This window comes from Alosa sapidissima, chromosome 12 (genome assembly GCF_018492685.1).
Source record: "Alosa sapidissima isolate fAloSap1 chromosome 12, fAloSap1.pri, whole genome shotgun sequence".
Lineage (NCBI taxonomy): Eukaryota > Metazoa > Chordata > Actinopteri > Clupeiformes > Clupeidae > Alosa > Alosa sapidissima.
Window position 1 is genome coordinate 19,886,613 of NC_055968.1, and position 22,270 is coordinate 19,908,882.

Genomic DNA, 22,270 nt, shown 5'->3' on the forward strand with positions numbered 1-22,270 from the left:
TGCTCCATTGACTTGAATGGGATTTCCCAAAGTTCTACCGGTCATTATTTTCGTCTAAGGACCACTAAATAATGACCGCTGTCAATGGCAATAGCAAGCAAGGTCGCCCTGTCGGGACTTATTTTCCATTATTACATGGCCCAATAATGACCGGCGTTCTATACATTATCCCTTAAGGAATACATAGAAACATTGCTATGATACAAAATACAAACAATAATGTGATCAGAGTAACATCTTGATAAGGCACCCTTTAAACAACAGTGAAATGTTACACATTGACACTGTCGGTCAATAGCAATTTGGTGCTGCCTCAAGTTAGCAATGCACAAACATGCACATGAACACACTTTTAAACTGATCATCACATCTGTTGGCACAAACAGAGGCAAATGTTTTTGCTATATTATAGTCTGATTTCATTCCACGTAAGCATGGAACTAGAAAATGACAACTGTGTAAGTCTCAAACTAGCACAGACACTTGCTAGCACCTGTGCTAGATGGATGATAAGGCCCAGTCTGTGTTTCTATTGTCTGTGACTATTAATTTATGTCCTGATGTGATACATAATCAAAATGTTGCAGAATAACCTGTGGTATAGTTTATTTTTGATTCAAATAGTTCACAACACACGCTGAACTTGAATCAGTCTGTGTTTCTATTGTCTGTGACTATTAGCAGTTTATGTCCTGATCTGATACATAATCAAACACATCTTTCACATAAAAGGTGATGCAAAAGCATTTTAATATCTGGATGCAGCATATACAGTAGACAAAATTTTCAATCACCACAACATCATCAACAACAACTATATTAACATCTGTTGGATTCTCTGGTTGTTGCGTTGTGTTTTAGTTCTAATGTCTGTATTGAAGATGGTCAATAAAGCTTGACGGCGGGATCAGGATCGGCGATTAGATGATGATTTATTGTAGATGGTACAACAATGAATAACAGAACACAGGCTAAGTCTCAAACAGTAAAACTGTGCAGAGTCTAACAGTTGTGGTTGTTATTACTGTAGAAGCGGCTGCTGAGCCTTCCGACAGAAGATGCTCCTTGGGTTGCTTCCTCGATCCGTCTCCGTGTCAAAACCTAAGACAAAGCCTGTTATACTAAAACATACAAACGTCAATCATGCCAACGTGGCAGGTGCCAACCAGTGTACACAACTCGGCCCTGGCCAGATGGAGATACTAGCCCGAATAGGCAGACATGCTGTCTCCCTCGGCCCATGTTATCACTGATGTTCCTCGGATGTTCCTAAACATCGGCCTGTATGACCTTCCTGCTGGTACACAGGCCTAAGGCACAGTTATGTACAATAATATGGACTTCTCCCTGTTGTATACTACACACATACTACAACATATGAACACATCAAAATACAGTAAGAATACCCCAGAATTCTACACATCAGAAAATAGTGTGCTTTGGCAGTGAAGATATTCATATTGATATTTAAGTGGAGATATTTAGGGGTAAGGCTACCCAAATTATTAAAACTCCTGAGTCCAACTATTCCCTTATAATCAAGAGAAGTGAACACAATGTTAGTTCACAATTCCAATTCTTATATATTTGTGTTGTGTTTTTTTCTTTGTGTATTATGCATAAAGTTTTTTGCTAAAGTGCATTTTTGCTGCTAGCCTGGCCCTGTCCACCTAGTATCTCCGATCTTTTCATTTCACTGATATACTGGTCTGGATACTGTCAATGCATTTACATTTCCACTCAGACAGCAAGGTGGAGGGCCAATGGGTGCCGAGAGAAGATAATGTTAGTTTTGAAATCGAACGTGGTGAACGGTAGTAACATTGCCAATAAACATTTAAAAAATTGCAGTCAGAAGAATGTGTACATTTATACATTAAAGGCAAATAGAGTAACGCAAAATCTACACCTGTTACGATGTTAGGGTTGGAAACATTTCCCAGTTGTGAGTAGCTATACTCTGTGGTGAAGCTAAGCAACAATTTTGCTAGAAAGCTATTTAATATATATAATAACTGCAATTATTACTACAATGGCAGCCACTGTGCCACTCACTGCAATTGCTATCACATTTGTGCTCTTTTGTTGTTGGGGTACCGGGGGTTGATATTTGACCACACGGGCAATGTTTGACATTTCTGATGGCACAAATTTAGCATTTTCAGCTGCAATGGCAAAGAAGACACTAGTGCCGTTGGTGATATTGAAATAATATGAGCTGAATGAGTATTCCTCAATGGAGCCAGCCTCTTGCGGTGACAGTGCTGATGTGTTGACAGCAGGAGTCTCATTAAAGTCCCTTCTCAGCAACCCCAAGTCTTCACTCCAGTGGATATGGTAAACAGAGGCTGTAGAAATATCAGAATTTAATTCAAGTATAATGGGTGGACTCTAGATTAATTCAATTACTTCACATTCTAGGGTGATTCCCAGCTGTAACTTGTCACTTAATTTCTCCATGATTTAGTGTGCACACTGTACTCATGGGAAAGGGTTATAATGTAATTGAGAGTGGAATCTCACCTGTTCCCTGGTCATAGCTATCCCCAGGAGCAGTCCAGGTAAGAGTGACGTTGTCTCCCTCCAGTTTGGCCTTCAGGTCTGTGATCTTACAGGGAGGAAATGGTGGAGGGCCTGTAGATCCTGGGGGTAACTCCACCACAAAACTCTCTCCTGTGGCTGTCCTGCTGAAGCTCCCCACTTCTACTGGTTCATGATTGACAGGAGGCTTTGGGGGATTCAGCACCACCAATCCTGATGCGGGATATCATGACAGTCTTTATGTACATACTATATGTATAATGCATTATGTATAATATGTAGTATTATATGTATATGTATGATGTATCTCTATTATATGTACCAATGAATATGTACCAATGCAACAATGATTGCTGCATACATTTGAAAGTAAATACTGTATAATAATCATAGATATAAAACTGTGGGAATAATTGTGTATGTGTTGTTTTACGATAATACTATATACTTTGTCTATTTTGCTCTGTATGTATCATATAAGTTACTGGATGCCAAAATGTCCCTTAAGATGAATAAAGTATCTATCTATCTATCTATCTATCTATATATCTATATATCTATCTATCATAATGGTTAACCCCTTTTCCCCCACTCTTTACCATTGACCACATATCCAGGGATGTAAGGTGCTCCACTGTATCTGTGTGTAGAGATCCTGGCTTTGCCCTTGTTTTTTACTCTCACTTTCAGGCTGTACCTGCCTGTCTTCATCTGAGTGAAATACTTTGAATAGATGCCATCATGCCTGACAGCATCAGCACCTAGTGTAAAGAGATGAATGCACTCCATGAACACCCACAACATACATATTATTATTAGTTATCACAATGTTACTATATGTCACCTGTCATAAAAGTAGGACTACCATGGTTCATTTTATACAAGTCCCCGCCCCTGCAGTTACCTGTGCCTTTATCTTCCAACTGTAACTGTATCGCCTCTTTGTCAGACACAAGTGTGGCTGTGACATCTGCCATTATAACAGGCACTCCCTTCTGAGTGACAGATGCAAAGACCACCATGGCTTTGTTACCATCAGAGGACTTCTGGTTCATGTGGGCTTTAACTATGATGGGGGGCACATCAGCCCTGGCAGCACGGCTGGTTACAGTGATTGCCATCGCCTGTGCAGTGCTACCCTCATTAAGTAGACTATAGTGCCATTCTCCAACCTGTGAAAAATTGAGGTAAATTGAAGGTGTAGGTGCTTAACAACTATGTGCTCTTCTCTTTGACCTATCTTGATCTAGATTTCCACAATAATTGTTGTTTGACCAAATATAGTTGAATTAGTTTTGATTGTGGGTGAGAAAAGTAGCCAAAAGCTTATCTGTTTTGTAAGCTGTTGAGGAATCATGCATGCTCCATTAATGAAATGTTACCTCTGCAGTTCCTGCAATTTTCAAAGATAGGGTCTTTGTGGGACGATCATGGCTGAAGTCTGACCCACTTAACATGTCTCCACTTGGACTTCTGATGGATATTCTGGGAGGGGATGCTTCATAGATAATGGTTATAACGGTACCATTTCCAACTGTCAAGTCCACAGAAAAGGTTCCATTAAACCAATCAAGTGTTGTTTTCCCAGAGCTTTCAAGCTGTAAAGTCATAAGACAATAAAGATATCAGACTTTGTTCATGATGCACAATAATAGTGTATAACACATAATAGTGTAACATATTTTCCTCACCTGAATTGCTTGTTGTGTTAAATTTCCATCAGAAGTTGTAAGAGAGGCAAAAGCATCTACTAGTGCATTGGAGTCAATGCTATCTGTTGACTGATAAAAAATCCCCCCTTTGAGAAAAACAAAGAAAGAATGACCCATAAAATAACGGCAGCTCAACAAAACATTCCATTCATTTCAGAAGACTCAACAGTGGTGTCTGGCATCCCAGACCCACCCTCCTCCACACTCATGATAGGTTCCAGCAAATACTTTGGTCATTCCTCTTCATTGCTGTGGCTGTTTATAATGATCAGCAACATAACCAGACAAACTGCGGCTCTTGTTGCGGAACCAACAAATACCAACAAATCCTTTAATGAATACTCTGGCCACTTATGATCCGATTAGCAGCATAAACAAGCAGAACACAAACCCTTGATGTGGGCACCAACTAATGCTAACAAAGGTAACATACTTTGGTAGTCATTAACATAAGGAATGTGTTAATCTAATTCAATACACATCTCAGACGAGATGTGTATGTATATCTGATAAGGGGATACAATCCTGACAGTATACTCGCTGTGACTGTCTACTTAAAAAAAAAAAAAAAAATGCATTGTTATTATTTACACATTTTCATTTGACATGTGGATAGATAGATATATAGATAGATAGATACTTTATTGATCCCCATGGGGAAATTCAATGTTTTGTGGGGCAATGTTTACTGTGCGCCAGATCAGAATAAACAGATTGTCCTCTGCAGTGTGCTATTGGTGAATGGAATGTTGTAGAAGGCTATTAAATGCTATACTTTGACTACCTTACCTGTTTTATTTGCCATAACTTGCAGTATCTGGTCTGCATTTGGGCCCAGAGCAATAGTGTGCACAGTTGCGCCACTACTTTTAACTGTTTCCAAACAAAGTTGCATGTTGTCATTTGCTTCTCCATCTGTTAGAAGAACGAGCTCATCTCCTTCTGTGTTTTGATCATCCTCCTTAACTACCTGCAAAAGGCAAAATCTGACTACTTGGATCCTTATAAGAGGGGACTCTGATATTGTCAAACAATAATGATTATAATGGGTGGGTGATATTATTTGAAGATTTCAAAGAAATAGTTTTTTACCTCAAGGGCTTTATTAATACCCTGGCATATTTGTGTTCCACCGCTTGCGGTAGTTGGAAGTGCCTTGACAAGCGTCTCTCTGGTTTGTTCACTATCAATCAGAGTAAGGCTTTTCTGAATTGAAGCGATACTTTGAAACTTCACAATTCCCACAATAGCTGTATCCTCAATGATTTCTCGAAGAAACAGCGTTGCAGCTTGTTGTAAAAGCAATATCCTTGGCCCCTGAAATGAGTGCAAATTTTTATTCGCCTGCATTTGTATCATACTTATCACTGTAAACAGGCATGGGAAACAGGCAGGGAAAAAATATCACAACTTCATCAAATGCATCATGATATCCCTAAAAACCAAACCCCTAAAAATGTGAATACGACACTTACTTGCATGCTTCCTGACACATCCAGGACGAGGCACACAACCCTGGTCCTCCTCTGTACCTTCCAGATAGTTGGGTACACGGTGGGGAAGGGAGCCGATGGTTCTGGAACTCCAGCATCCACAGAGCTGTTGAGGATCACATCCAGAGCTGCTCTGTTGCCACACATCTGATTCTGTCTGTTTGGGGCTTCAGCATTATGAGTCTCCGTTGTGCAAAAATCTACCACCTGAATGAAAAGAGTTTGGTAACCCTTTATAACAGACCACAATAAATAGCAAAGTGCCCATTGCCAAATATTTTGTTGATTGTTGTTAGTAACATATTACTAAATAGTCATGTTATTATTCAAAAATCAAGTACTTGCATATAAAGCATTTTATTGACTTCTTTAATGACTTCTCAGTAACTAAATGTACGCGTAGTGGTACAAAATATGACCGCTGCTTAGCCCTGCACATTCTCTCTTCCCTGCACATAAATCATGCTTGCCAATTTGTCTCAATCTTTTACTCCATCCCCTGTACTACTCTTGCAACTCATGTAAGTGTGTGTGTGTGTGTGTGTGTAAGTGTGTGTGTGTGTGTGTGTGTATGTGTATGTGTATGTGTGTGTGTGTGTGTGTGTGTGTGTGTGTGTGTGTGTGTGTGTGTGTGTGTTTGCTTCTCTGTACATGTGTGGTCGCTCATGAGTCTTGAGTGTGCTTGTGTGCAGTTTATGAATGCTTGGGGAAGTGTGTGTGTGTGTTGAGGGGGGGGGGGGGGGGGGGTATGGTATATGGTGTGTGTGTGGGGGGGGGCAGTGTGTGTGTGTGCCATTATCATTAAGATATTTAACAAATATAGGTGAGTTATTTGGAGACATGTCCTGTTAACTTACAGAATACAAGCTGGGATAAGCCATTATTGACTCTTGTGCAGATGTATGTGTATCTGGTAGAAATATACAGTCACCGGTCGGCAATCCAGTTTTTTTGTCAGTGTCACAAGGATTTTTACATCCAGCTTCAGATCTGCCACACTGTTGCCCAGTAATTTTGATGCTACACCTGAAGGGAATAATTTGGAGAAACATATGAATCAATTCTGATTCCATAGACGTCTCCCTGAGTCCAAAAACCCTTATAATCCTTATCAGCTACGCACACCAAGTTCGTTGAGTACAGGTGCACTGGTGTCCCACATGTTAACTTATATAACCATGTGATATGGGACATATGACAACCTATATAACCGTGCAGCAATAATGTGCCCCTCCCTCTTCACTCTTTGATAGTGCTCCATTTAAGGGCCTATTCCAACTGCTTCTCACACACAAATATTACTTGAAAAATATATACATATATATAAACAAAACATATAACATAGAGTAAAAGCTGAAGAATATAATTCTAAAGAAGGTTCACTTTAGGTATCATGATATCATAATAGCTATTGTTTGAAAAATAGTCATGTTGACTAATCACAGGATAGAATCAGAAATAGTTCTATGACACAGTTTTGACTTTCGTCTTTATGTTTTTCTTTTTTTTTTACAGTGAAACAGTGAAAGTGAAACAGATGGTGCAATATTAAAATATCTGTTACCTTGTTGCCTCAACTTCCCCCTGTCCAGACAGGTAGAATGGCTGTTCATCACTATACTCGTCATATAAACCCCATCGCAGATGAGCCCATTCATGCACAAAAACTTTATCTGTAATAGGCACAAAAAGGAACAGACATTGAATCAGGTAGGATGATGTATGGTGACCCTCTAACTTGTATGAAAATGTGAAGTAAACCGGAATTAGAATCAGAATTGTTAAAGCTAGAACAAGCTAGAGCCAGAAGAAACCGATTTTCTTGAACAAAAACACCAGCGTTGTTCTATATTTTCTGGGTCTGACATTTCTAAGAAATAACAAATACAACTCTTTTCATTTTAAACCCCTGAGGAATCATGTCAGATTCAGATATATTTTAGTACATAGGTTGTTTATATACTCAAGCAGCCGCAAAATGAGAAACAGAGAGAAAGAGCAAGGCAGGGTTTGGGGTGTCTGGGAAACTTCTGTCAGTAATGTGGGTGAATCGATCTGTGCATATTCCGTTTCCATGACTACACAGAAATGTTTTGACGAGTAGAGTGGGGAGGATGTCACAGATGCTGTCTTTGGACTGACAATAGATGCCACACACACACACACACACACACACACACACACACACACACACGTCTACCCACAGGGACGGTAATTAGGACAAGAAGCAAGGAGCTTAGAAATACAAACATTAATTGTCTTTTTAAAAATGACCCCCTATCAACCCAAACCAGACATCAGCACAGCCATTGGGCTTACTTCTTTCTCCATACACGAGGTTGTCGTCTAGCAGGAAGTTTGGGGTGAGATGAATGTACTGGCCCTCATCTCCACATTGACCATACTGGAGGGTGTAGGGCTCATCTCCATATGCACGGTTTGGCTCATCAATAATGACATGAGCCTGAAACAACAAAAGCCTTTGTTTATTTTTTTTCCACATCATTACTTATATCCACACTGATATGGCTACCATGTTTTCTTTGATTTATTAGGTTGGCTTCTTTGGGTGTTTGACAACTATATTAAGTAAAGATATCTGCTCCACTGAACAAAAATGAATATGCAGAAGATGAATGTTTTCCACCATACCTTGTCATACCTCTCAGTCCTGGCCTTTTTGTATTCTTTTTGAGTTTTCCAGTTTGAAGGAATTAATATGGTCACTTCCTTGAAATGAAACCTGTTCCCAGCAGTTTTGGATAAACTGAGTGATGCATCTTTTATCATATCCTGAAATAGTCAAGGGAGGGAATCAAAACATCAGACAGAATAATACCAATATTAACAAAAAAATGTATTCACATTACATTAAAAATTGTATTTTATAAATTGCAAGACCGTCACCTCAATCCTCATAAGGAGTACTTGACCATTTGGTTCTTCAGGGACAGCTGGGTTGATGGCAATGAGAACACCTGTGTACCCATGTCCATCCAGCTGTATTCCAAACGTACGAGACAAGAAGATGACAAAGAACAGTCCTGATGTTTGCAGACCCATGGCTATCACACGTCTGTAAGCCAAGTTCAAAATATTGAGTATTTAAGGTTCATCAACTGTCCAAGGTTCATCGCAAATAACACCTTGATAAGAGCACTTCTCGTAAGGTTTTTTTTCCTTATGTATTTCCCGTACTTGTATTGTCACACCTATTAATAACCTATCAATCATTTATGGAAATGATTGACCTAAAAATACTACATGTTAAGACAGTAAATTTCAGTAAAGCTCAATTTTAAATTTCAGTAAAGCTCAATTTTCTTAAAACAGTAAACACAAAACCTCATCTTCAATCACTATTTGCAAAATAAACTAAATGCAAAATAAAAAAGCCTCAAAACAGATTTGCCAGTGCTCAAAACCAAACACTGCTCTCAAATCATAAACAAAGTGATCAAAATGATATACACTATCAAGCAGTCAGTAAACAACACACAAAAAACACACATTGTTCAAAACATATACTGTAGTTCTTAGGGAGAAGTACATTTTTACTGTAATCTCAAAACAAACTTCATATTTTTCATTGTCTTTTGATGAACATAAACACGTTCGAGTAGCTCAAAATTGATCAGAAATTACTACTTTGCTTTGCTCTTTGCATTTTTTGTTCTTCCTCCTCCTCGTCCCCCACCTCACATACACACTCGTCCTCGTCCTCTCACATAGTTTCTTGTATCCATTTTCAGACTTTCTCATTCCCACCATTTTCAGACTTTCTCATTCCCACCTTAAACAACCTGTTTGCTCTCTCTGGCTTATATTGTGTCACATCATCATTTGAAAGAAGTGAAATCAATTTTGAGTGGTTGTATTTAATAAATGACATGGGGCAATGTCAGGGGCAGTGCTCTGTAACTCTATAACAATGACATGACCTTACTGAAGTTCAAATAAAACTCTGCTGTCTGTGTAGGGTAACTGAAATCACTGCATGAAGCAGAGGCCTTATTTTCTGTTCATCTCTACTGTAACGGCACCAAAACCATTATATTAAAATATCTACCATTAACACTCTCAAAGCAAGGATCACAGATTATCAATTCCGAGTGCTTTGGCATTTGGTAGTCCAGGTATATGGACAATGTGTTCATGTATCATATAAATACACAAGTATTCGTTACACAATAAAGAATACATTCATATTTTAACTGTTTATTTATCATCCATTTTTGTTCTTCTTCTTCATCATCATTTTCAGCAAGTATCAGCACTTGGTGAAAAGAGGATAGTCTACATGCACTGAAACAGGGTGTTGCCTAACATACCACCAACAGGAAAACACAACCTTTTACATTCCATCATTATGTCATAAAATCATATATACCTAATGACTCATTGGATAGTTTTTCTTCCTTGTTGAAACAACCTACTCCATCAGCTGTTTTTTGTCAGAGATAATAGATAGATAATACCTTCTGAGTGGCGGCTGCATAAACAACCAGAGGTGCAGTGGCATCAGCAACTTTCTGGTTTAGGTGGGCTGTCACTGCTGGGGGGCATACAATTTCACATTACTAATTGTACATGGCAAATAAATGGCAAACATTAGTTGTAATGACGATTACCTCAATGCATAAAACAAGATCTGGGACTTTAGAGACAGTTGGGTGGGTAGTACCAAATAAACAAAACGACAAGATGGCAAACAACAATCCTGATGTTTACACTTTCTTGACACATCTGCAAGGAATGTTTTAATGATGAAAACTAAAGGTTAATAAAATATGAAAAAGTGGCTTTAGAGTATGAAAGCCTTTCCGCCACTTGAAAAAAAAGGTCACAAACTGTCTCATATGAGATGCATAGTCATAGTCACAATTTTGAGATAAGTCATAACAATAGATAGGTCATAATTATGAGATAGTAGTTGTCCTTGTTGTGCTTGGTAGTCTGGTAGATGGTTTTGCTATATTAATTTAAGCCATAAACCTGTTAAAGGAAAAACAAAGGCTTAATCTCACAGAATGGGCAGAATGACAGGATTACAGGAAAATGGCACACAAAAATGGCAAGTAGAATAAGCCTGTGGGTGTCAGGAAGATACCAGAAAATATATTTGACATTAACTTAATAAAGGGGACATTCTACTTGCTTAGTCAAAGTCAAAGTCAAAGTCAAAGTCAAAGTCAGCTTTATTGTCAATTTCTTCACATGTTCCAGACATACAAAGAGATCGAAATTACGTTTCTCACTATCCCACGGTGAAGACAAGACATATTTTACCAATTTAAGTCCACAGACAAACATAACATTCAAGTAAACAAAAAAGTAAGTAAATAAGAGGGCACATATAATAATGAAAAAAAATAAGAGCAGCAAAATTTGGTTGAAATTGTGCATAGACAGTCAATAAAATACTAGTGCAAAGTCAGGCCAATAAAAGGCTTGGGTAGTTCTGTTTGACCTAAGTAAGAAAGAAAGTGACATAGTGGTGCAAGTTATGTAAGAGCAGCAGAAGTGTTGTGTTTTCAGGACAACAACAACAAGTTGTAAAGTGTACAAGTGTGCAAGTGTGCAAGTGGAGTAGTGCACGCGGCCATTGTGGGTCCAATGTCCAGGATGTTATGTAGCTGAGGGTGGAGGGGGGAGAGGAGGGAGAGAGTTCAGCATCCTTACAGCTTGGTGTATGAAGCTGTTGGTGAGTCTGGTAGTGCGGGAGCGCAGGCTTCTGTACCTCTTCCCAGAGGGCAGTAGATCGAACAGATTGTGAGCGGGGTGACTTGCATCACTCACAATTTTGGTCGCCTTGCGGGTGAGGTGGGTGGTGTAAATGTCCTTCAGGGAGGGGAGTGAAGCACCAATAATCCTTCCAGCTGTGTTCACTATGCGCTGCAGGGCTTTCCTGTTGTATTCAGTGCAGCTTCCGCCCCACACAGCGATACAGCTGGAGAGGATGCTCTCAATGGTGCCTCGGTAGAATGTGGTCATGATGGCTGATGGAGCACTTGCTCGCCTGAGTTTCCTCAGGAAGTACAGGCGGCGCTGAGCTCTCTTCGCCAGTGATGCAGTGTTGGTGGTCCAGGAGAGGTCTTCGCTGATGTGCACCCCCAGGAATTTGGTGCTGCTCGCTCTCTCCACCACAGCACCGTCGATGGTCAGTGGCAGGTGTTGGGTGTGACCTCTCCGGAAGTCAACAACAATCTCTTTGGTCTTGCTGACGTTCAGCAGGAGGTTGTTGTCCCTGCACCACGTGGTCAGATGGTCGACCTCCAACCTGTATTGAGTCTCGTCGCCCTTGGTGATGAGACCCACCAGAGTTGTGTCGTCAGCAAATTTCACTATGTGATTGTTGCTGTAGGTTGCAGTGCAGTCATGCGTCAGCAGGGTGAAGAGCAGCGGACTGAGCACGCAGCCTTGGGGGGCCCCTGTGCTCAGTGTGATGCTGCTTGAGGTATTGTTGCCAACACGTACTACTTGAGGCCTCTGACAGAGGAAGTCCAGTAGCCAGTTGCAGAGGTAGGTACTGAGTCCCAGTTTGTCAAGTTTGCAGATGAGTTGTTGTGGTATTATGGTGTTGAATGCAGAACTGAAGTCTATAAACAGCAATCTCACATATGAGTCTCTTTTTTCCAGGTGGGTGAGGGCTGGGTGGAGGGCAGAGCAGATTGCATCCTCTGTAGACCGCTTGGCTCGGTATGCAAACTGGAAGGGGTCCAGGGTGGGGGGGAGAATGGATTTGATATGTGACATGACAAGCCGCTCAAAGCACTTCATGATGATGGGTGTCAGTGCCACAGGGCGGTAGTCATTGAAGCAGGATGGAGCAGTTTTCTTCGGCACAGGTATGATGGTGGCAGCTTTGAAACATGATGGGACGATGGCTTGCTTCAGGGAAGTGTTAAAGATGTCTGTGAAGACATCCTTAAGCTCCCCTGCGCAGTCCTTCAGCGCACGACCTGGGATGTTGTCTGGACCTGTTGCCTTACGGGTGTTGATAGCAGCAAGTGTCCTCTTCACGCTGTCGGCAGAGAGGCACAGGGGCTGCTCATGTAGAGGGGGATGGGTCTTCTGTGGGCAGGTGCTGTTTTGTGCTTCAAAGCGAGCAAAGAAGCGGTTCAGGTTGTTGAGCAGAGGGATGTTGCTCTCACAGCTCTGTGGCGCGGGCTTGTAGTCCGTGAGGGCCTGAATGCCCTGCCATAGGCTTTGTGCGTTCCTGCTGTCTTTGAAGTGGGTGGTTATCTTGTGAGTGTATTCCTTTTTTGCTTCCTTGATGCCACGGGACAGGTTGGCTCTCGCTGTTCTCATGCCAGCTTCATCAGCTTACATAACCCAACAGGCTAATATAATACAGTATAGCTATAATATAGCTATTATGCATACACACACACACACACACACACAACATGGACACATGGTGACAGCACAGTGTGTCCTTCAAATTAGTCACATGGTATTACATTTCAGTTAAATTCTGATATTTCTACAGCCTCACTCCACCATATCCACTGGAGTGAAAGGGGACTTTGACAAGTCTGAAGTTGTCTTGTCAACCAACATCAGGGCTGCCACCAAAAGAAGCTGGCTCCATTGAGGAATACTCACTCCTCCCAATATATCTCCCTATACATCCAACGGCACTAGTGTCTTCTTTGCTATTGCAGCTGAAAATACTGACTCACTCAAATCCGTTCTGAACCAATATTGGTTCCAGGAAATTACCAGAAAATCATAAAATGCTCGTAAAAGGGACTTTTCGAATAACTTAGTCATAAAGGGACTTTTCAAGCTACTTAGGATTATGACAGTTCAGGAAATTGGACCAAGAGCTGTCCATGCATTGCATAAACTTTGATCAGCAGCATTTCTGTCAATGACCACAAGATGGCAGCAAAGATAAGTGTTCCACAGTATTTAGAAACGTCATACAAAATTATGTCTATAAACATTATGTTGACACAAATGTGAATGAAAACAGATTCGAAGTACTATCAATAAGATCCACTCTAATAGGATCTGTCTGTCTGTCGGAAGTATCAGACCTGAGAGAACAGACCACACCCAGTAGAGGCTTCCCTTTAAGGGACATCTCTATGCTGCCCTGAAAAAGGCTCAAGGTTCACAGAGGAATTGCAGGCGCATTGTTCTTATTGGTGATACAAAAAGATGAGCTTTTACTGAGGGCTCTGCAATTTCAACTCAGGTTTACACACACACATGCACAAACACACACACACACACACACACACACACACACACACACACACACACACACAAACACACAAACACACACACACACACACACACACACACACACACACACACACAGGCCTGCACATGCACACACACACACACACACACACATAGGCCTGCACATGCACACACACACACACACACACACACACACACAGGTATGCACACACTCACACGCAGGCACACACACACGTGTATTGCCAAATAGGCATACAGTACTTTCTCTAAATGTGCCTTAGATCCATACTTGAAAATAGCAACACAGAATAGACATGATATCTCTTATGGATAATTATTGATAGCTAATTGAAGAATTGTGCACACAATTCACACATTGACATTATAAATTCATTAGTTTGCAAACTATATCTATTACACGTGTTCTATTTGTTTCATAAAGTGAGAGAGGGAGTGAGTGAGTGAGGGAGGAAGAGAGTGAGGGATCTAGAGGAGGGAGGGAGAGAGAGAAAGAGTGAGGGATCTAGAGGAGGGAGGGAGAGAGAGAAAGAGTGAGGGATCTAGAGGAGGTAGGGAGAGACTGAGGGTGCTGAAGGAGGGAGAGAGAAAGGTCAGTTCTGTTTTAGGTCAAACAGAACTACCCAAGCCTTTTATTGGCCTGACTTTGCACTAGTATTTTATTGACTGTCTATGCACAATTTCAACCAAATTTTGCTGCTCTTATTTTTTTTCATTATTATATGTGCCCTCTTATTTACTTACTCTTTTGTTTACTTGAATGTTATGTTTGTCTGTGGACTTAAATTGGTAAAATATGTCTTGTCTTCACCGTGGGATAGTGAGAAACGTAATTTCGATCTCTTTGTATGTCTGGAACATGTGAAGAAATTGACAATAAAGCTGACTTTGACTTTGACTTTGAAAGAGTGAGGGAGGGATCTAGAGGAGGGAGGGAGAGAGTGAGGTAGGGAGAGACTGAGGGTGCTGAAGGAGGGAGAGAGAAAGAGTGAGGGATCTAGAGGAAGGAGGGAGAGAGTGAGGTAGGGAGAGACTGAGGGTGCTGAAGGAGAGAGAGAGAAAGAGTGAGGGATCTAGAGGAAGGAGGGAGAGAGTGAGGTAGGGAGAGACTGAGGGTGCTGAAGGAGAGAGAGAGAAAGAGTGAGGGATCTAGAGGAGGGAGGGAGAGAGAAAGAGTGAGGGATCTAGAGGAGGGAGGGAGAGAGTGAGGGAGCTGAAGGAGAGAGAGAAAGGGGTGGGAGTTGGGAAGGCTCTGTGGCAGTGACACACACACACACACACAGACACACACACACACACACATACCCCCCCCCCCCCCCCCCACACACACACACACACACGTGCATATAGTACACTAGCAGATCTGTGCAGCACAGACACACAGCCACATGACCACAGATGTTAAGCGCACAGAGACAGTGGGATAGAGGGACTGATGGACTGAGCAGGACGAGTAAAGGGACTCATATATCTTATTGCCATGGAAATGTCACAACACTGAAAACAGACATCAAAACAATCAAGACAGCAACAGCATCATCAGCGACTGCAGACAGCACACTTTTAACAAGGTAAGATGGATGGATTCTCTGACATTCTTTAAAAATGCTCTTGCAACTGGTGTGCATAGAGGTACAGCAGTTTGTAGGGGTAAAGGATGAGACTATCTTTACCATACATATTTTAATTATGTCTTCCCCTGTATGTGTATTTACCAGAGCTTCAGGAAAACCTTTAAATTACTTTGGCATTATACTACAGACATTTAGACAATCACACAAAATATATACAATACAAAAATTGTAATGTTGCAGCTCCTGCAAATCATGTGAACACACATTATCAGGTCTGGAACAAATGTAACAGTATACTTGTTCAATATTCCCATCCCCTTGTGTTAAAGCAATGTTATTGTGAAATGATATCCCCATAAGAAAACATGACCTGCATCTATGTTACTCTACATGTTTACTTAACTTATAACTCTTTGTGAAGTGATTTGTATGTCCATAACTAATGTATGATTTCATTTCTTCATAACATGTTCAGTCCATGTGACTATTACATTTTACGAATATAATTAGGTGAAGGCTTTCTTTAAGTTTTTCTGTGGTTATATATCTAGAAACTCTACAAAATATGTAGAGGGCATCTGTAAACGTATTTTCAACATAACTGTCCAATGACAGATGTGACAGACGGTGACACACTGCGAAATGAAATCAAATGGTCTGAAAACACAGCTTATTAGGGATTTACAGTCTTTAAATCATGAACATGTGTCCCTTGTGAACATTGCTTAAGCAAATGCAACCCATTAATTGTGTGTGCGTGTGTGCATGCGCATGTGTGTGTGTGCGTGTGTGTGTGTGTGTGTGTGTGTGTGTGTGTGTGTGTGTGTGTGTGGCATCTATTGTCAGTCCAAAGACAGCATCTGTGACATCCTCCCCACTCTACTCGTCAAAACATTTCTGTGTAGTCATGGAAACGGAATATGCACAGATCGATTCACCCACATTACTGACAGAAGTTTCCCAGACACCCCAAACCCTGCCTTGCTCTTTCTCTCTGTTTCTCATTTTGCGGCTGCTTGAGTATATAAACAACCTATGTACTAAAATATATCTGAATCTGACATGATTCCTCAGGGGTTTAAAATGAAAAGAGTTGTATTTGTTATTTCTTAGAAATGTCAGACCCAGAAAATATAGAACAACGCTGGTGTTTTTGTTCAAGAAAATCGGTTTCTTCTGGTTGGGTTTGTGAACAATCTTATGAAATGAATAATCATCAAGGTTTTATTTTTTCTATCTCTTCTTAGCATCTTTCCATTTTTCATCAGGGTGTCTTAGTTGGATAAAACAGTTGCTTTTAGACCAATTGCCTCTGCCAAATACTACAACAAACTATGATAAACACATATCAAATTAGCAGTCAACTGACTTGGGTCGGCCATCACTGCCCATTTTCAGTTTTTGATCACATTATCTCTGACATACGTTGCCTTTAGCTGTTATAAGCATTAATTTGTACCATTTGAAAAAAAGACAATGTCACAATTTCACAATTTGTTCATCATAACCATTCTTTAAGAAGAACGACCATATGGAATTAATTAGGCTAGGTTGTGAAATCTTCCAGTTTCATCTGCTTCTCTCAGAGGTGACATTCTAGAGTTTATTGTTCATGAGGTCATCTTACAGTGCCATTAGAACTATCAAAGGTCCAGAAAGTGCAGGGGGTGAAGACTTGCAAAACATCCATTCTTAAAGGGATAATTACAACCCCCTCTAGTCTCATACAGGCTGTGCGTGTGTGGGTGTGTGTCTGCTTGTCTCTCTTTGTGTGTGTGTGTGTGTGTGTGTGTGTGTGTGTGTGTGTGTGCGTGTATCTGTGTGTATCTGTGTGTGTGTGTGTCTGTATGTGTCTCTACATGTGGGTGAGCTGATGTTCATATTTCCATGTTTGAGCTGCTGGATCTGTAGAGGCAGATCTCACGACCAAGTTTGTCTCTGACACAATTATTTGGCTGTTACATCACGACTGTGGAATGCATTAGGAGGCAGGCTGGAGGAGCCCAGCGCTGGCTACTCTCCCTGGACCCGTGCGCACAGAACGCACATTAACATGGGGGTCAGCATGAGGGGTGCTCATTTCCTCTCTGTTATATAAAGAGGTAGAACTGACTGACAAAAGACAGAGGGACTGTATATTATTGCAGTTTAAAGGCTATTACATGAGCACATCCATGGAAGAGGGATATTGTGTGTGTGTGTGTGTGTGGGGGGGGGGGGGGTTAGTTTAGAGATTAATTGCTTGCATACCCTGAGCTTGTATTGTGAAAAACATTTCCCAGCGGTAGATCCAGCTCTGCTGAATCAGAATGTGAATCTTCCATCTGTCCTCCACACTGAATGTCTTTGGTGAGCACTGAGACGTGAGACGTCATCCCGGCACATGGTGTTTTATGAGCAGACCATCTCCTTTGTCAGCCCGACTGAGGCATCTTGTTTATGAACACTGGGATGTCCTTAGGAGCTCTGAGTCTGGATTTCATATGTTTTTGAAGATGCTTTCCTTGACACTTTCAGGACAAAGTGTGTTTTCGTGTGTGAGAAGACATGGCATCTTGTCAATACCACAAATCTTACTCTGTGTACTCTTAGACAGTTTATGTATTAGAATGACAGTTTAATGTAGAACGACATTAATAGCATTACCATGTATGAAAGACCAGTTCCAAAGCAACATCATATGATAAAGCTACAATAGTTTTTACATTCATCTTATTTTTGTCTGGAATTTTGAAATATCCAGAAGCAAGCAGACTTGCCGTTTCTGATAATGTTCTTGTCATTTGTGTGTGAGCTCTGAAATGTTTTCTTGGCTTTATTACCATTCTCACAAATATCTGACAAACTGACAGTGACAGGCACGGGGCAATATTCCTATATATTATCGGAGGGCCCATAATTACTTTATTGTCTGTCATAGGGCCTGGGAGAGTGTCGTGACTTTTTTCTCTCTTCCCTGTTGTAGGCCTAAGGATGTGGGTCCTTGTGGGTGTGGTCTGTCTGTTTCAGTTCGTGACTGGGCAGCTGTTGGACACCAAACCTCGAGTGGCCTCACCCCGTTACATCTGCAGTGTCCCCGGCTTACCTGGCGCGCCAGGTAAACCGGGCCCTCCGGGCCCGCCAGGGGATGACGGCTTCAACGGGATCCCAGGCAGAGACGGCAGGGACGGACGGAGAGGGGAGAAGGGACAGAAGGGGGAAGTAGGTATGACATCATCAACCACATATCAATCAGTGCAACCTCTGGTTAGCTGTGCACAAACATTATGGGCCGTGGTGGTGTAGTAAGGAGCTGGGCTTGCATACCATAACCAGAAAAAGTTGTGGGTTTTATTTCTGGCTACTACCGTTGTGCCCTTGAGTTGCTCCAGGGAGACTGGCCCTTTTAATAATTGGTGTAAGTAAGTCACTCTATGTCAGCCAAATTAACAAGAAAGAAATGTTCACACTGCACAATTTGGTCAGTCTCAACACTCACACATCTAAATACTCATATGGGCTTACTATATATACTGTACTAGGCAAACAGCAGATTGAACAGATTGCAGATTGTAGTTGAACACTACCCAGACTATCTATCAGAATTAGTGTTATTCCATAGCATGATGTGCATGAGTATCCAGGTGATGTAATCAGATTTTTTTTATTTTGTTCTATGTTATTACATGCACTTATCCAACTGTGATTCATATGCATTGATCCAAGTAAATTACTTTTGAAATCATTTATATTTATATCTCAGCTAATGCTTTTGGCTGACATCCATAAGGATTCAGACCCACTGTGACTCATAAAATACTGGCCATTCATCTTCATAAAATCTTTCCATTGGGAATCAGACTATAAAATGCATATCATTTTATACTGAACAACAATATGAATGCAATACATTAATTTCTCATGAGTTCAAGTAAAAGATCCAACACATATAATAGATAGATTCCATCCCGGGGGAAATTATTTCTCTGCCTTTTACCCATTCGTGATTAGTAAAACACACACACACACACACACACACACACACACAGCACACAGTGAGCTGTGAACACACACAAACTCGGAGCACTGGGTAGCAACTGCTGCGGTGCCAAGGAAGCAGTTGGGGTAGGTGCCTTGCTCAAATGAGTACTTGACCTTTACATTCAGTTCACAAGCAACAGTTCTGATTGGCATTCTTGCTGTCAGCATTCTGTCCACTCCACCAATCTTTTGATATTTCACACCTGTCAGGTAGATGGATTATCTTGACATAGATGAAGTGCCGACTAATCATGGAAACAAATTTGTGCACATTATGCACATTTGGTGTGCATAAATAAAATATTTTACCCTTTACTCAATCGATGAAAAGGGGAGAAAAAAATAAGTGATGCACTCATAATTTTCTGCAGTGCAAATCATCTCTTTCCTCTGTTTTGTAACTCTAACACTTCATTTGAATTGCATTTGTAGAGACTGACACACACACACACACACACACACACACACACACACACACACACTACTCATTCATTCCATTCATAGTATTAATTTCTTCCATGGTCCTAACATGCTAGGACCTGTAGTTGGTGGAAACAATAATATTACTTTATGTTTAGTTGGAATATGTCATGATATCATTTTGAATGAAGAACTTACACAATAGTTCATTTGTTCATTTTTTCCCATTGGAATTTTAAGGTTCTATCTGTGTCCTGGGTAGTTCTGAGATATTCAGCTACAAAGTTTAGAATTCCATAGAGTTATACTGATAAGCGGAACAAGCCTCTTTAGATGATATCCATTTGTTTACTATGATGTCTTTATCTGCTAACTCAGTTATCACAGAAAGTAGGCTTTTAAGTAATATGCATATATTAATTATACCAAAGTAACAAGAAGTCCATGCATACTCCTTTTCCATTCATGTTCCAGGGACAAAGGGAAGAGTCGGCCCTACTGGTAAGATGGGGCAGCGTGGAGAAAGGGGCCCCCAGGGCAAAAGGGGCCCAGGTGGTGATGGTGGGAACCCAGGTCCTGAGGGCCCCCTCGGGCCTCTGGGCGAAAAAGGGGACAAGGGCCAACGGGGTCCCCCGGGCACACCGGGCATCTGCAAGTGTGGAAGCCTGGTGCCCAAATCGGCCTTCTCCGTTGGCATCACCAGCAGCTACCCTGCTGAAAAGATTCCCATCATATTCAATAAGGTCCTCTTCAACGAGGGGGATCACTACAACCCACAGACCGGCAAATTCATTGGAGCTTACCCGGGTGTCTATTATTTTTCCTATGACATTACACTGGCCAACAAGCACTTGGCGATAGGTCTGGTGAAGAATGGTGAATATCGGATCAAGACCTTCGATGCAAACACAGGAAACCATGACGTGGCCTCGGGTTCTACCTTGATGTATCTCAATCCAGAGGATGAGGTGTGGTTGGAGATCTTTTACAAAGACCAAAATGGCTTGTTCTCTGATCCTGGCTGGGCAGACAGCCTCTTCTCTGGCTTCCTACTCTATGCTGACACAAACTACTTGGACTCTTTGGCAGAGGATTATGCATAGCTCTCACCTCACACTGAACTGCAATTGGAGGGGGGAAACTGTCTATTGTAAGATGGAAATATAACCTCAAAACCATCCAATGTTTCAAGTAAAGAATTATTTATTGTAATTGTACTGATATAGTGATTATTCATTTGATATACCATATTATTCAGGGTAAACAATGGAAGTTTTATGCTGTATATTAAGATTATTTATTTTAGCAGTGTGTATGTTGATGACAATACTTCATGGATGTATAAGATGTATTGCCATTACCAGCTATACATCCATTAAGTATTGTCCATTTGTACAGGAACTATCATATATATTTTAATAAAGGTGTATGGTATCGCTCTCTCTCCACCTATCTTTCATTTCACTGTGTATATCACCATTATTATAGAGAAAACGCCAGCTACTGATCTCATAGTTGCCACTGTGTTCCATCACGAATACCAAATGCCAGACTATTTCAAAATCTCATATATTTCATTGGATATTCTGGATGGATTTTATTATGTATCGCATATTTTATTACTGTACGTATTACGCAGGGGAGTGTCCAGTAAGCCAAGACCCTGGGGTGTGTATGCATTATGGACCCTTGAAATGTTGAGTCCATGCTGAAGGCCTGGATATGATTGGGAATTTGTAAGCATAAAAAGCATATGGCAAACACACTCTCACATATACACACACACGCACGCACACACACACACACACACACACACACACACACACCAACACACACACACACACACACACACACACACAGAGAGATCAATGGTAAAGGTTTGAAAGAATAATCATTTTATGGATCAGAGGGTAATCATGAACAGTTTTTGATATGATTTAAGAGCCAAATGGGAAATCATGGCTAATCAACAGCACACAATGTATTCATTATAAATATGAGCATGAACAAAACATCAGGGGAAGGCTTTGACAGGGTCAATGCATACGTGTGTGAGTGTGTGTGTGTAGTGTGCTTTTCTGGATGGTTAATGTTTCTGTATGCTGTCCATACGTAAGACAGAGAGATAGGGAAATAGGGATGAACAAAGAATGGTTTCTGGATTTTGTTGCTCTGGACTCTCTGGCTGTTTGGACCTCTTCTCGTGGGAAACTAAAAGCCTGCCAATGAATTCTGCTTTCTGGCATGAGATAGGCCTACACATTCTTCTTCAATGTGC

General features: G+C 41.0%; 2 protein-coding genes and 1 long non-coding RNA gene across 3 annotated transcripts; 2 read left to right on the forward strand and 1 right to left on the reverse strand.

Moving 5' to 3' along the window:
* Window positions 1-618: 618 nt before the first annotated feature.
* LOC121678433 lies at window positions 619-1,838 on the forward strand. The gene is made up of 2 exons (XR_006021233.1): window positions 619-732; window positions 1,781-1,838. It is a non-coding gene; the product is annotated as an uncharacterized LOC121678433 (long non-coding RNA).
* Window positions 1,839-1,845: 7 nt separating this feature from the next.
* Window positions 1,846-8,835, reverse strand: LOC121678428 (calcium-activated chloride channel regulator 1-like). The gene is made up of 14 exons (XM_042057979.1): window positions 8,654-8,835; window positions 8,399-8,539; window positions 8,066-8,210; window positions 7,311-7,419; window positions 6,604-6,772; window positions 5,729-5,953; window positions 5,346-5,570; window positions 5,043-5,223; window positions 4,233-4,339; window positions 3,924-4,139; window positions 3,446-3,713; window positions 3,141-3,302; window positions 2,524-2,754; window positions 1,846-2,348 (listed from the first exon to the last, which is right to left on the reverse strand). The coding sequence occupies exons 1-14, from the start codon at window positions 8,807-8,809 to the stop codon at window positions 1,996-1,998; spliced, it is 2,688 nt and encodes an 895-aa protein (XP_041913913.1). The 5' UTR covers window positions 8,810-8,835; the 3' UTR covers window positions 1,846-1,995.
* Window positions 8,836-15,346: 6,511 nt separating this feature from the next.
* Window positions 15,347-21,428, forward strand: LOC121678432 (complement C1q tumor necrosis factor-related protein 7). Its single transcript, XM_042057986.1, has 3 exons — window positions 15,347-15,549; window positions 18,518-18,757; window positions 20,467-21,428. The coding sequence occupies exons 2-3, from the start codon at window positions 18,526-18,528 to the stop codon at window positions 21,093-21,095; spliced, it is 861 nt and encodes a 286-aa protein (XP_041913920.1). The 5' UTR covers window positions 15,347-15,549; window positions 18,518-18,525; the 3' UTR covers window positions 21,096-21,428.
* Window positions 21,429-22,270: the final 842 nt, after the last annotated feature.